This window comes from Castor canadensis, chromosome 5, assembly GCF_047511655.1.
Source record: "Castor canadensis chromosome 5, mCasCan1.hap1v2, whole genome shotgun sequence".
Lineage (NCBI taxonomy): Eukaryota > Metazoa > Chordata > Mammalia > Rodentia > Castoridae > Castor > Castor canadensis.
In genome coordinates this window covers 60,086,343-60,100,784 of record NC_133390.1, presented here as the reverse complement: position 1 = coordinate 60,100,784, position 14,442 = coordinate 60,086,343, and the positions used below count along the sequence as shown (strand labels likewise).

Sequence of the window (14,442 nt, the reverse complement as noted above, 5' to 3'; positions counted from 1 at the left end):
AGGATATTTGTGTCACATGTTCAACAGAAAAAATCTACCCAAAGGAAGAGGTACATTACAAGCAAGTAGACTGAATGACTTAGCAGATTGACATCAAGCAAGACATCAGTCAGACTCACTGGTCTTGTCTTGACAGGCACACAAATGGAATAGCTATGGAGGAGATTGATGTCATAAGTGGACCCAATAGCATGTATCCCCAACTTTCAGAACTACATCCAAACTACTAGTCATCCAATAATCAACTTGCCAACATCAAATGCCAGTTCTGAGTCCCCAGCATTGCATTGTTTCTTCAGAGATCAATTGGCCATTTGGTAGCAGAAAAGTTTACATTTTTCTGTAAATTAGTTTGCTTTTCCTTCTTGTGAGACCTCAGCCTTTATCACTATGTAAGGACTATGGGACATTTGACTCAGTGGCCTGCTCAAACAAATGTCATAACATTAACATAGACCAGGGAGCCATTTTAAAGTAAAGGATGTGAAAATATGAGATCCATAATGATGAGACCCATAACTGTGTGACATTTCACATATGACAGCATTCAGAAACTGCTACTCTGATACTAAACCATTGTTACTGTCAACAAATGGTGAAGTTGAAGTGCCAGCATAGAAACAATATTCTAATCTATAAGAACAGGGCTCTGACCTTCAGGAGAGAATGTACACATTGATAAAGCTCTTTACACGGTACCATGTTCCCAATAGGAATATTACATGGGTTCAAAACCAAGGTGTGGGAGCAAGAGTGTCCCCATTTACCACCACTTCCCTTGATTCACTGTGGGGGTGTTACACCTTTTTTCCTATCCTTGGGACTCTCTGCTGTGAAGAGTTAGAGGTTTATGTCCTCAAAGGGGGCTCACTTTCATCAGGAGGCACAGAAAAGGTACCATTGAAGTTCAACCTGTGTCTGCCTCTGGACACTTTGGGGTCCATGTGTCCAAGAACCAGCATGGCAGGGTCAATTTATCCGACTCAGCAGGAGGGTTCAGGACTGCTGCGACCCAGTGTGGGAAAGGAGGAATATGTGCACTCCCGTGGTATCTACTTGGCCATCTCTTGCTACCTCTTGATTGATTGTGATTATAAACTCAGGAACCTCTGTCTCAGAGAGACATGGTGACCAGACTCCTCAGGGGTGAACAACTGAATTATGTGACGGGGTGGCATAGAAGAGGCAATAGCTGAGATTTAGGTGAATCTAGAATGGATAGTGGAGGAGGGAGACCATGTATATTGGTTGTAGCCGCAAGACCAGCTGCAATAGTATGGACGATAATTTATGCCAAACGTTTTTTTCTATAAAGTTTTCACAAGAGTCCCATCAAAATCCTGGAGGAGATGCCCCCGATCAGGTCTAGAATTAATGTGACAGTGTTCAGGAATGAACTGTTATGGATACAGAGAAGCATTACAGAGATCCTCCTTCCAGTAAGGCCTTGAAAAATCCAGCTGTTGGCCCCCTTGGGGTTTCTCTCAGCTTCAGACAGCTGCCTTGCCAATTGTACCTTCTTCCTGTGTGGCCCATATCCAATGATTGGTTGAGGTAGGGGTGTAAAGATGGGGCTGTTTACCTCAACTTTGTCAGGCCTGCATCAGTTTGGTTACTCAGACTACTGCTGCCAGAAAATCCTACCTGCATATCCAGAGAGTAGAAGTCCTTTCAGAGTTGGCTTGCACAAACTCTGCCTTTTCCTCTTCTCACACACCACTTCCACTGCACACTATTTGCCCTGCTGAACAGCAGTCCAGCTGTTTCCCACCTGGCCTTTAATGGGTGATATCCTGTAATCCTATTCAGGAATGTGTTTTTTACACAGCAAAGCAGCCCTGCCTTGCTCTCTTCTCTCTCTCTCTGTCTCTCTCAATAACCCCGCCCTTCCTTCTTGGAAACAAGCAGCTATGGAGAGGATTTTTTGTATTCAGCACAGAGAATGGGACAGTGGCGAATGTTTCTGTACTCTCACTGCAGAAGAAAAGTAAGATGGGCTGAAAACACATGAGGGTCACATTCCCACAGGCTCTGCCTTCACAGTACACTACATCACAAGTAGCAATGCTTGGCTTAGGGCAAAGGGCAAAGACCCTGGGGGGGTGAAGTCACTATAGCTATGACACTGGGTCTGAGAGGATTTTATGGGTTAATAAGGCTGGCTGCGAAGCAGTACTCTTCCAGGAAATCCAGGAAGTCTGGCTGAATCGCAGCAGGGGACATCTGTACCAGAATATCCTTTGTAAGTTAGAAAAGGCTTTGCTTTTCCTTTAGCCAAGAAATGACAGCTTTCAGAGAAGTCACTGATTGTTCAAGTCCCCCTGGCTTGTACATTCCTACATGGGGAAATCTCCAATTTGGGGAATGAACAGTTGGGAGCTGTGAGTAAAACATCAGTATTGTCTTTGCAATTTCTAGGACCATCCCTTGACATCCCAAGCAAGGCAACATAAAGACCACTTCTGCTCAGCAAAGCTGACAAGTATAAGTCAAAAGCATGAGTCCCTCCCTGAACTTTGGGCTTTAGCGCCAGCCAGGAGGGGAAATGTTTAGAAAATGTAGGGGGTGCCCCAAAAGACTGTGGATAAGAGGGCTTGGTTATGCTTAAATATGCTACACAAACTAAGGCCATGGGCTATTTAAAGTCTGAGATATGAACTGCTTATTTTCTGGATGATTCAACATCTAATTTCTCTTGAGCTTTATGCAGCAATTTCAGAAGGTGTAGAAGGGAATTTTTTTTCCTTGTGTTTTGGTGGAAACAGAGTCTAAAATTGAGGCTTTTCTTGGAACCTCTGGGGAGAAGATACTCACAGGCAAAACATCTGTTCATGTATTGCATACCTAACCACTGAAACAAATGCTTCAATTTTTTGACTCTCATTTTTAGAGTGCTGCACAGACAATCCATATGTGTGGAATATGTCTGTGCCTGTGTTTAGTGGCCCTTTTCCATGTATGCAACATCCAACTAAAATGTATTTTCCAGGAAGTTTTCTTGATGGATCGGAACATGTTCCCCTTTGTTGTATTTCAACACTTTTTTTTTTTTTAACCCTGTGGACATGTGGCCATGATTCCAGAGTAATGAAGGCTGAAAAACAGCAAAATGCTTTTGGGGAGTCTATAGATACAATGGGAGGGGCAAATATTCTTTTTCCCACTGGATGTTTGTAGGAGACCCACCATAGTCTTGCAGACGCTGTATTTCCTAACTGCCATAGATTGTGCACAATTAGAGGTGGCGGACTTTGGTGATATATTAGAGTCATCTGGCACAGCTGCCAGTGCTGACTGTGCATGTCACTTCACAACTTCAGGTTCAGTGGTGTCACTTTGGAAGCTTAAAATGGGTCATTGAGGAAGTATGTACACCACGGAAAATAGCAATTGATACAATGTAGGCATTTTTTTTCAATCCATCAAGCTGATTTAATAGCTCTCTACTTCATGTATTCTTTTCAAACTTCCATGTCTAGTTTTCATGGGCTTTTGTCTGTTCTTCAAAATGTAGTGTATTTATAATACCTGTTGCAATATATCTGTCTACCAATTCTATCCTGTAGGGAAGAAATTGGCTAGCTGTGGGTGGAATATAGTCTGCAGCCTGTTTTTATATGGCTCATGAGCTAAGAATAGCTTTACTTTTTTGAAGGGCTATAGATAATGAGAAAACATCATCAGCCATCAGGAAAATTCAAATGAATATGATTTCACTTCACCCTTATACTATGACAGCTATCATCAAGAAGACAGAAAGTAACAAGCATTGGTGAGGATATGGAGATGGTGAGATATGGATATGGATTGGTGAGATAGTACAGCAGCTTTGAGAATGAACCATAGTGTTGCTTTGTAATCAGAAAGTCCATTTCTAAGTATGCATGCAAGGGAGGTAAAATATATGCTCACTCGAAAACTTGCACATAAATGTTCATAGCAGTATTATTCGTAATACTTCCCAATTACTTCACAAAACACAAACAACCCTTTGAGTTGTCCCTGGCCAATAAATGAATAAAATGTGGTGTATCCATAGAGTAAAATATCCCTTGGCAATCTGAAAAATGATGTGAGATGCAGTGTGGATGAACTTCACAAACATTATGCCAAGTGAAAGAAGATAGTCGCTAGGAATGCATATTGTATAATTTCATGTATATGACCTATTCAGGACAGGCAAATCCGTAGACAGACAGAAAGTAGAATGCTGGTTGCCAGGGACTTGGGGAGGGGGCGGTGTATTAAGGACTGACAGCTAATATGCCTGGGTTTCTTTTGGAGGTGATGAAAATACTTTAGCTGTGAATATACTAAGATCCACTGAATTTAACACTTTTTAAAAGGGTGAATTTTATGGTACCCCAATAAAATATTATCTTTTAAAAATTGGTTCTTAGACTATGGGATTTCTCAAATTAGACAGGCATCTCCAAAATAAAATTCAAGAATGTACCAGAGATATCTTTGTTTTTTGACATTTAATGACCATTTAGTAATAATAAAATTTCATAAAGAAAGGTAATTTTAATGACTGAGAATTAATTAGAAATGAAGAGCAATTCTTTAACTGGAATAAATACAGCATAGCCTCATTTAAAAAAGCATTATATAATTTTTATAAATAAGTAACTGCAATAATATATAACTTACCACATTCTTTTTGTTTTAAAGTTAGCAACCAAGCAAATTTTTTTATTTTTAATACTTTTGGCAGTAATAGGGTTTGAACTCAGGGCCTCATGCTTGCTTGGCAGGCACTCTACCACTTGAAACACTCCGATAGCCCTTTTGTGTCGGATATTTTTTCTTTTTTTTTTGTTCATTTATTCACATGTGCATACATTGTTTGGGTCATTTCTCCACCTTACCCCCCTCCCCCACCCTTCTCCCCAACTTACCACATTCTTGAAAATATTTTTATACTGTGTGAGGCATAAAAGCATTTGTGTTACTGTTTTTTAAAACCTTTTTAAAATGATTCAGTATGCAAATAATTCAGATGGTCTTAAATCATGCATTTTATAGTCATGCACTTAAGTTAATTTTTATATGTATTTTAGCAATTGGTTTATTGATAACAATATAAATGAAAACCTTAAGTGGTTAAAAATCTTTATTCAAAACATGTAAAGACCCATATAGTTCAAAACTGTAAAAATAAAAGACAATTTCTGGTAAGCTAAAAATAAAGAATATCACAACCACATTAGTATCTACTATTTAAAATATAGTCTCAAATTCAAAGCTAATCTTTGTATTTCTGTATTTTGCAACATCCAAGCTAGAATTTTCCTCTTCAGCCAACTACACTGTTATGTAATTGTTTCAGTTCTAACACTGAAAAATATAACCTGTGTATTTTCTGACAAACGAAAGTACATAGAATCAATCATTTCCTATATACCCAAATGAAAACAGTTTAAATGGCTAGAAACTAACTAAAAAGCTAAATCTTTTTTTAAAAAAACAAAAAACCAAAAGAACGGGTTAGGAAAACATTTCTTTTAAAAACAATGGGTGGATCAGAATTCTCAGTTGAGCTACATAAAAACATATTTCTATTTGAAGAATCTCTATATTATTCACTATGCATTTATATAGTACCGGACATTTACAAAATACTTTTAGCATTTATTCATCAGGACTCACAATACCTAGGTGATAGGAAGCCAGATTAGCTTCAGTTTACATAGGGAGAAGCAAGGCACCAAGTGAAATCTTATGAGACAGTGAAGCCTCCTTGGCTTCTGGCTTCTTACAGGAAAAGCTTGATGTTTCCTTTCCCAGGGTACATAAATTTGTTTAATGATAGAGAGTTTTTGTGGGAGAATTAGTTTTTGTTCTATAAGTAAAATGTTCATAGCATGGATGAGATTTCAGTGTGAAAATGGTTAATGGGAAGAAAGCTAAAACAAAATAAAGACTCTAGACAGAGATCACTTTTCAGAAGTAAAAATAGCAAAACAAGAATAGAAAAAAAAAAAGCTATAGAGTTTCTTATTTCTAAGCCAAGGGGCTTTTGTAAAAATCACTTTGAAAGAAGGAACTCTCTTGAAGACAACCCTTAAACATCTTATTTTTCTCCATATAAAACCCCTGTGAGGTAGAGAGTACTAACATACAGAGATAAAACTGGGAAGTAAAGACGTGAAGAGGTTAAGACCACACAGAGAGGGAACAGGTGGGAACAGATGCTTGCTGTAAAGTATGGGCTTAGAAATAGAAACAGAAGGTAGAGGATAAACAGGCATTATTATGGGTGGACAAGTGGAATAATCCAGGGATCCAGTAGCCATACCAATTACTTTTTTTTTTTTTACAAAGGACTTGGAATTTCAACTATACAATGAAATCTAAGATGACAAACACTCATCTGAGTACTGAAATGCTCAGCTGAAGGAAGCATAAGCAAGGCTTTCTCATAAGACTGTGTGAGGCAAAGAAATAAATGAGCCATGGCACGGGCAAGTGTAAACTAATGCATTTAGGGCAAATTGTTGTGGTCTCCAGTTAAATATAATGAACACTGAGCCATTGATTAGACTTGAGAGGGGAATTTAAATCTAGCCTGATCAATATGCTGGGGTGGATTAGAAAGAATACTGAGCTTTATTGGAAAGGTTACTGGAAACCAAAACAATAGTGCCCGTTCACTTGGAAATTCACATGCAACTCTGGGCTTCAAGGATCCTCTGTGAGTTATTAAGGGAAATTAACCCCTGGAGGAGACACATCTCTTCATGGCTGTCAGACACATCTGTGTTATGATAGGCCATAGTTCTAAACCAGTGTAGCAAATCTGATGTTCTGGATTCTCAGGGATGCTTTCTCTCAAGGTCTCTTCTAATTGACTTTCACAGTTGAATTTCATGCCATCGGAATGCATACAATCAGTTTAGATCATGACATCAACCATCTTGCTGGGTAAAGGAGGACCTAATTGAAGAAATACTTTCAATGGTGGTGCTGGAGGAAAAACCACAAGAGGGGAATTATTTGTTTGTTTTCCTACCTTAGCTAAAGCAAAAAGTTTAAATATTCTCAGAAGTTGGCTTTTTGGTTATTGAAAAATGTTTGGGATGGCAATTATAATTTAGTAATAACTTTAAGTCCAAGAGTATATATCCTTGGGTTCAACTGACATGCATCCTGTATAAATGTGCTTGTAGCAATGGTAACAGCATAGCTGAGGAATGGTGCACTTAGTGGGCAGAACCCTGCTCACCATTGATTCGTAGAGATGTTGCTCTTTCCTGTAAATTTAGAAGGTATTGATGTTCACAGCATCTGTTCTTCTGAAACTCAGGTGTTTAGCCCTACACCTCACAACTGGAGGTTAAGAATGTAACCAGTATTTTTTGATGTAGGGAGGTATGTCACCTGATATAGATCATAACTTTACATTCAAACATTGACTGGGATATTCTGAATGGAATCAATGCTGTGACATATTCATGACAAATGTGATTTATTCATGACAAATTAATTGTCATGAATTTCCTTTCTCACTGAGATCAGAGAGAATTTTTACATGGTCCCAATGGATTATTTATGATTCAAAAAACATGCTTAATGTCTTTGGACTTTTTTACATTCTCTTTTTATTCTAGTCTATTTTGCTTCAAACTTCTACAATGAAGCTGAAACCCAAGTGGGGAGAATAATCCAGTAACAGACATATAGTACTAATAAACCTAATGATTTACAAATATAGGTTGGAGAGTAAAGTTTAAGTAGATTGCTCTCTCTCTCTTTCACTTTCTCCTCTCTCTCTCACATACATATACATGCCCCTAAGAAAGAAAACATTTTCACTAATGATAAATGCCAGCAAAAATTCTATTTAGTAAGCTGTTGACTATATAGTAAATAGCTCCACTCCCCCCCCCCATGAGGGTGTGAAAACCTGAGAAATCCTTAATAAATTCTGTTATATTCAACATAATTTCTTCAAATTATTTTGGCAAATGCTAATCAGTCTCAACATACACTCCGCAGGTGGTTGGTTATCCTAATTTCTTCAGGGACTGCTAGCATTTGGAAAACATTGGTCACTTCAGAAGCTGTTGCTACAAAAGCTTTTTCTGTAGTTCAACCCCAGAAACTTTGTTACTAAGTGGATATTTTCAATGGTTAAATCAGTTGTTTTGAAGATATGTGGGTTGGACCAGAAAGTGTAGGGCACTCCAGCCCTTCCATGAACAAGCCCACCAGACCTCAGATTCCTAACTCCTTCTATATAGAAGTCAAACAGTAAATTGGCTATCTGACTGAATCTTCTGGAATACTGTAGGATTCACTTCTCATAATGCTTTTAGGTAGGATGTTGTTAGGTTGCCTAAAAGGACTGAGTTGGGATTTTTTTCAAGCATATAGGACAGATTGGATAACTATGCATGAAGCAGTACTTGGTCAAAGACCTAATTTCAGTGTAAAGCCTGATAAAGTTGTCTGCTGAAGGCTACCAAAACAACCTAAAGGTTGTAAATGTCCAAATAGCCAAAGGCTAGCCTATAATTTCTTTAATAGAGGAAACTCATAAGTTTTAATAGATATAAACAAGATTACTCCAGTCATAGTCTGTAGTTGATTAAGCTTGAGAATATTAGTTTCTAGTTTGATGGAATGTAAGTACCTGTTTCTCTTATAAGGTCTGAAAATGACCCAGGTATGAAGGAAGGGCCTTGTCATTCAAGTGCAGGCACGAAAAGCCACAGAGCTGAGTCTCAGGTGGGGGACCCTCTTCCCTGGCATTTCAACTTCACACAATTTCTATTCTTCTCCTGAGTTTCTAAAAGTTAGCTTTCTTCTAGTTGTCTACAGTATGATTGTTACCATCCCTGGTTGTTCAATAAAGGTAAGACAAACAGAGCAATGAGTATATCAAAGAACTAAGTTAAGGAAGGGATATTACAGAGAAATTTGTGCCCATTACAACTAAATGGACTGGGTTGGAGTGTTTTTGATTATTTGGTTGATTGTTTTTGTATCTATGGTTAATCTAAGGAATATAAGGGTCTTTCTGAATATATAAAGAAGTTAAAAAAAAAACCTAAGTAAAAATGAGCACATACTCTTGCTTTCTTCTTATACTTCTGCTTAAATAAAGGAAATCAAGATAACTATAACCTTGAACAACAAAAGCAGATTTGAAAGAAGTAACTGCTGATTGGTGTCAGAATGACCTGTGATTATGTGGTGTGGGAATATAAGCCTGTCTATCCCCACAGGGGCTCTTGGAAAGAGGACAAAACAGAGGTCTGGTTCTATTCAGAGAGATGATTCATGTACAGTGGTTGACCTAGAACCCAGTCCATATTACTCAGTAATGATAGTGTTAATAGTACTTTGTAAAACAAGAGCTACTAGTTGGAGCAACAGGCATTTTCAATTTTAGCTGAAGCTCAGAAGGCTAACATTCTGATCAGAAGCTTTCCACATGACAAATGTTTATTATAATGAAAGGAATGCCTGACACTTGAACTTGATTATATTCAAATTAGGTTGAACTGAAATTTTCATGTTACTCTCTGGAGACACTCCCATACTCTAAATGCTGGCAAAGATATGGGAAGTTTAGGTTCAATATGGAACAACAATAGACATAGGTACTTGTCAGTTTGGAGCGGACTAATAATTTCTCATCCATTTTTACCTTATTTAATTCTCACCATAATTCTGAGAGGTTCACAGAGAAAGTATTACAATCTCTGATTTACGCATGGGGATACCTCAGACAGTATAAGTGACTTTCCCAAGTTTCCATGATTAGAAAGTAGTAAAGCTGGGAGTAGAACCTGTTCTTTTGATTCTTGTAACAATGGTCTATCCTCTATGCCCCAGGAAATAAGAGGATTTAAGGCAGGCTGTATTGTATAGAAAGAATAGCACTAGAGACCTGTACAGTGCAGGGGAAAATTGAACAATGGCAAACAAAATTGTGAATTTCAGACTACTATGAAAGAATATTTAGGAAATCATTCTCAGCAGAATAAACGAAGGATCCTATTTCTGTGAGAAAACAAGGCCATAGAAAATAACAAGGGAACCAGTTTGTTTAGTTTGTGGTATATTTCTTTAGTCTCTACTATGTGTGTGTTATAAGCAAAACCTTGCATGGGTAAGAACACCATATAATGTAGCCCCAAAAGCATTAATTTCTTTAAGTTTAGAACACATAAGATGTCCAAGTTTAGGGAGGAAACTCACGGAAGACATAATAAACCACCGCCAGTTAAGATTCTCATCTCATTGTCAATTCAGTTCTCGGTGGTGCAGATGCTTCATTCTAATGTGGTGTGCAGAGAATCTGGGGGTCAGCTATTGCAGCAACAATGCACACTCCTGGAGGTGCTGCCTATAAAACAGGTGAACATGTACCCCTAGCCCCTTGAAATTCAAAGCTGCAAACATAAGTGGAAAAATGCTACGGGGATTTATTTCTATTTCAGAGTGCTCTTCAGTTAACCAGTTATGGGAAGAGCATGTAACATCAGCTGTGAATTTTATCCCTCAGGCTCACTCATGGCCTTTAAGAGTCTAACTTCCAAATTTAAATGGCATCATCAAGTTGTCTAAGTTCCAAATTTAGAGATCAACAGGCTAATTCTGGATGGCATTTTCTTTTTCTTTTTGGTGGAGTGGGCTGGATAATCAAACACTTTTAAAGCTGCTCTGTATTTGGCTAAGTTTTTAGATAGAACAGATGAGAGGCACCAGGAATAAACTACTATAGAGCTTATATGACTCGTGCAAAAGGACCAACAGCTATAAAATCTACCAATTTACTTAAGAAATATAACTGATAGAAAGGCAAGGAGGATGCTGAAGTGGTTGGCTACAAGAAAAGTATCTATATCCTGAAACTTCTGTTCTATAACTATATCAAAAATGTTTAAATGTAGACAATGGGTTACTCATGGGAGGCTGCTGAAGATAGGCAAAGGGCTCCAAAAACTCCAAGTCTCTAAATCCTTTTCTCTGGTTCAAATGAAATCATCTCTACTCCGCTTGGGCCCACAGTGTACTTTTGTGAAACTGACAACAACCTCTTTCCAGCAGGACACTAGAAACTTTCCCCAGCATTAAGAGACTTCGAAAGCTTTCTAAAGGGGGTGGTGTGCCACCATATCACCTCATAACATCCAATATTTAGGAAAGACTTCACCATCAGTTGAGCTCTGATCACAGCCACCTCACTGCTGGAAAAGAATCACAAGATTCTTCAGTTGCACTAACTTAGTGAAGCACTCCAAGTAATGAAGTTGACTGTTTTCTCTGCTACAAAGGGCAGCAAACTCTAACTCTGAGGTAGCAGTGATTCAGCAATGAGGGTCATTGGAACTTACCTTTGAAGTTCTATAGCTATAGCATTTAAAAGTGCTAATTACCTAGCCAGTGCATCTGGGTAGAATTTGAGTGTCCTTTCCCCCAGAACTGTTGATCAACCAGGTAAGTGGGGGGTGGGGGGGGAGGAGTATATTTGTACTGTAAAACAATCTGCATAATTTGTCTGACAAAGCATGGCAACAAAAATAGGAAATACACACACAAGCAAGAACTGAAGTCAGCACAACATAAGCTATCTTTGGTATCTCATTAGAAATCTGTTAATATCCTCCTCTCCCCTTGCAGCTTAGCTTGGAAATGTTTACCGTTTAATTTATTTCAGTGTTTACGTTACTATTTTGTAAGATAGGACAGTGTAGTGTTTTCTTATGCCTGTGACACACCTCTAATCATCCAGAACACACAGTAAAGCTATGTTCTCCTTAAGATGTGAGGGAGAGGGATGCCCCTGTGATCCTTCTGTTTCTGCTAACCCCACTGTAATTACCATCATCAGTCTCAGTGGTGGGAAGCCAGCAAAGGGAGATGAGAAAACTCAAAGACAGACATATGCAGGCATCACAGTGTTAGAGACTATCCCGACATGTAAGTCGCTATATTATTTGCTTTTTAGCATCTCTTTAGTCTTGTTGGCCAGGTAAAGGAGAGGAGGAAAACAGGACATGGGTTTAGCACACATGCCATAGTGAAGTGGCTTTAAAAAAAAAGTTTTCAAATTTTCCACCTGGCTTTGAAAGAATAGGAGTTATTTCATGGTGATTTTCCAGCAGGCTTTTCTGAGGTAGATAAAACATGTAAGATAAGTAGTTTGAAAAATGCAGGCTAGAGCCTGTGTGGATTGAGATTAGTTTGAACAAAGTTTCAGAAGTGAAAGCTGAGCTTGTTGTGTACAGGGAAAAGATGGACAGGCTAAAGGCTATCCACCATTTAGACAGGGTTTTCAGAGTTTAGTAGGGTGGGAAATAGGCTAATGTGGCTGAGTTACGAATAGGACTGTGGTAACAAGGACAAAGCAAGAGAAGAACCTTTGTTACACATAGCTAGTCATGAGGAGGCAGATCATAGTAGGAACTATGGACCCCTCAGGATCTTATCAATCAATAAGGAACATACATCACAATCACATGAGAGTTTAGAAGATTTAAACTGCCTTTTGTGATGTGTTCAGCATAAATAGAAAAATTTGCCTCTTTCCCCAGGCCTCCATTTGTACACAGGTATTGTAACTGTATTAAGCATGTCAGGGAAATCTAAATCCCAGCAAAATAATTAGTGAAGTGGATTCTGAACGCATTTTTCCACCCGTTTGAATTACAGATGAGAAGGCTGGCCTGCCTGAGACCCAACAAGGTTAATACTACCAGCTGGGGCCTTTCCTGCTGGAGAATTGCTGCAGCCATTGTAGGCAGATGCTGTGCTTTCAAATGAACCTGCCATCACAGGCCAAACGTTAGTAAACACCAGCATCACAGAAACGCACAATGCCATAGTCAAGTTCACAAACACAGTTGGTGGTTAAGAAACCCTTAATGAAGCAAAGAAATCCACTCTTAGCTCCAAATCATTCATCAAGACTTCTAATGCACGTCGACTGGGATTGTTTAAATGAGGGAGGATAAAATAACGATAGGCCTCGGTTTTAAACATTTGCTAGAATACCCATGGGCAAACGAGGAAAATCACACATAGTGTTCTCTTGGGTTAATGTAGACTCTCTCAGGGTTGCTGTTTTGATGATGTCTGCTAGGACTTCGGTCTTGGTGGCACATCTGATTGTAAAGAGGGTACACCTGCTGAATCCCATCTTCTCCCACTGGGTTCTCATCGTCATAGTCAAATCTCCTGCTATTTAGTCCATTCTAAAAAAATTCAAACATTGCTTACGTTAGCAGAGTGGCTGTTTGCATTTTTTTGTTTTTTAGCACTTTGGTATAAACAGGCAAAAATAGAATTCATGAAAGCTTGTGTCCCTGATTCATCACCCCACAAGGAATTAAGTGGCAAGGTAAAGTTCAACAACTTATCATTTTCCAGTCACTTGAGCTCTTATTCAATACCTGAATAAGAATTGGTGGTAGCTCCTACATACAAAATTGCAGCTGTTGGGGACTGTGATCAGTTTCAAGTTTTGAAATTTGTAATTGGTATCTGAAGAACCACGGTTGAGGCTTTCAAGTAAGGCTCAAGCTTGGAATGAACATATGAGATATTTGGAGAATTAAACAAAACAAAAATAAACTCAGGATTCAGCAGTGGGGAATTAGGGAAAGGACACAGTAAAATGAACTGGCATCTGATCATATGCTTGACAAAACAGAATGAGAAATGCTGCTAAAAATATTCTCATCTTGACCTCTCTTTCTGGCTTGACCTTGGGCCACAGCTGACACATACTATAAAATGAATTTCCCATGATGCTCTGTGGTATCTCTGGAACTGACCCCTCCACTTGGTTATTGGTTTCATAAAATTTGATTACTTTTGAGATTATTTAGAAATAACTCTTGGACTATGTCGAAGAGCAAGCAAGCTCAAGGACTTTAACAAATCACAGCACAGACACTCCTATAGGGGAAAGATGAATGCAATAAATTTGATAGACATCCAATGATTTTAATAAGCATGTCTGTCACCAGCTTCACCTAGGCTGATACAACATGACCATGTAACTTACAGAGGGCTGAAGACTGCCAACTTCTCTTTCTTTGAACTGAGTCTGCAAAGGAAAGTGTTCAGTCTGGAAGAAAACATAAAAAGACATGCTCTTTCAAGCACATGGTAAAACATATTGACTAATACTACAAAGACTTCTATTTTTAAAATGGACCTTCATCTTATTAGACATCTAACAGTTAAGCAAAATGTTCCACAGGAGGATGGAAAATGTAACTACATATTCTCTTCTTCATTCCCTCCCTTTTTGCCTCATTCCTCCCTGCTCTTGGCTCCAGACTTCTTTTTAGAAAGATAATACCCAGACCTGCTGCAGAAACTCTCATGCAAAATTGGGTGTATCTTACTTGAGGAGTTAAGCATAGGTCTTCTGCCTTTTCCCAGTGGAAGTCTGATCAGATAAGAGTGGTCTGACTT

The 14,442-nt window shown here is 38.6% G+C and overlaps 1 protein-coding gene across 1 annotated transcript in view; it reads right to left on the bottom strand.

Moving 5' to 3' along the window:
* Positions 1–5,098: 5,098 nt before the first annotated feature.
* Positions 5,099–14,442, bottom strand: part of Nectin3 (nectin cell adhesion molecule 3) — a 121,480-nt gene continuing 112,136 nt past the window's right edge. Inside the window, exons 8-9 of the mRNA XM_074073069.1 lie at positions 14,027–14,089; positions 5,099–13,211 (exon numbers count right to left, since the gene is read on the bottom strand). Of these exons, the coding sequence (XP_073929170.1) occupies positions 13,032–13,211; positions 14,027–14,089 (243 nt within the window). The 3' untranslated portion in view covers positions 5,099–13,031. The remainder of the gene's footprint in view (positions 13,212–14,026; positions 14,090–14,442) is intronic.